Consider the following 326-nt stretch of genomic DNA (forward strand, 5'->3'; position numbering starts at 1 on the left):
ATATAGTCTATCTTTAGAAGTTATATCAGCAGATTACATGCTTAGGGTTTAGGGTTTCGGGTTTAGGGTTTAGGGTTTAGGGTTTAGGGTTTGTGGTTTAGGGAGAGAGCAACGAAGTGGTTGCAGCAAAAGCAAAGAACGCAATAAACCACGGCCTGCAGGTTATCGCTTGCATCGGTAAACCCTAAACCCTAAACCCTAAAAACCCTAAACCCTAAACCCTAAACCCTAAACCCTAGCATATTAAACTCTCCTCTGGGGGGCATCTGAATCGAATTACAAAAGTTTGGCTTTTATAGTTTTCACTTTAGGGTTTAGGGTTTAGA

The 326-nt window shown here is 41.4% G+C and overlaps 1 protein-coding gene across 1 annotated transcript in view; it reads left to right on the plus strand.

Annotated features, from left to right (window-relative positions):
- The window catches only part of EMH_0076500 (triosephosphate isomerase, putative), a gene marked incomplete at both ends in the record, with an annotated part of 2,000 nt that overhangs the window by 1,095 nt on the left and 579 nt on the right, over positions 1-326 (plus strand). The window contains one exon of the mRNA XM_013499729.1: positions 102-161. Coding sequence (XP_013355183.1) covers positions 102-161 — 60 coding nt within the window. The remainder of the gene's footprint in view (positions 1-101; positions 162-326) is intronic.

This window comes from Eimeria mitis, genomic scaffold, assembly GCF_000499745.2.
Source record: "Eimeria mitis Houghton genomic scaffold, Emh_scaff4606, whole genome shotgun sequence".
Lineage (NCBI taxonomy): Eukaryota > Apicomplexa > Conoidasida > Eucoccidiorida > Eimeriidae > Eimeria > Eimeria mitis.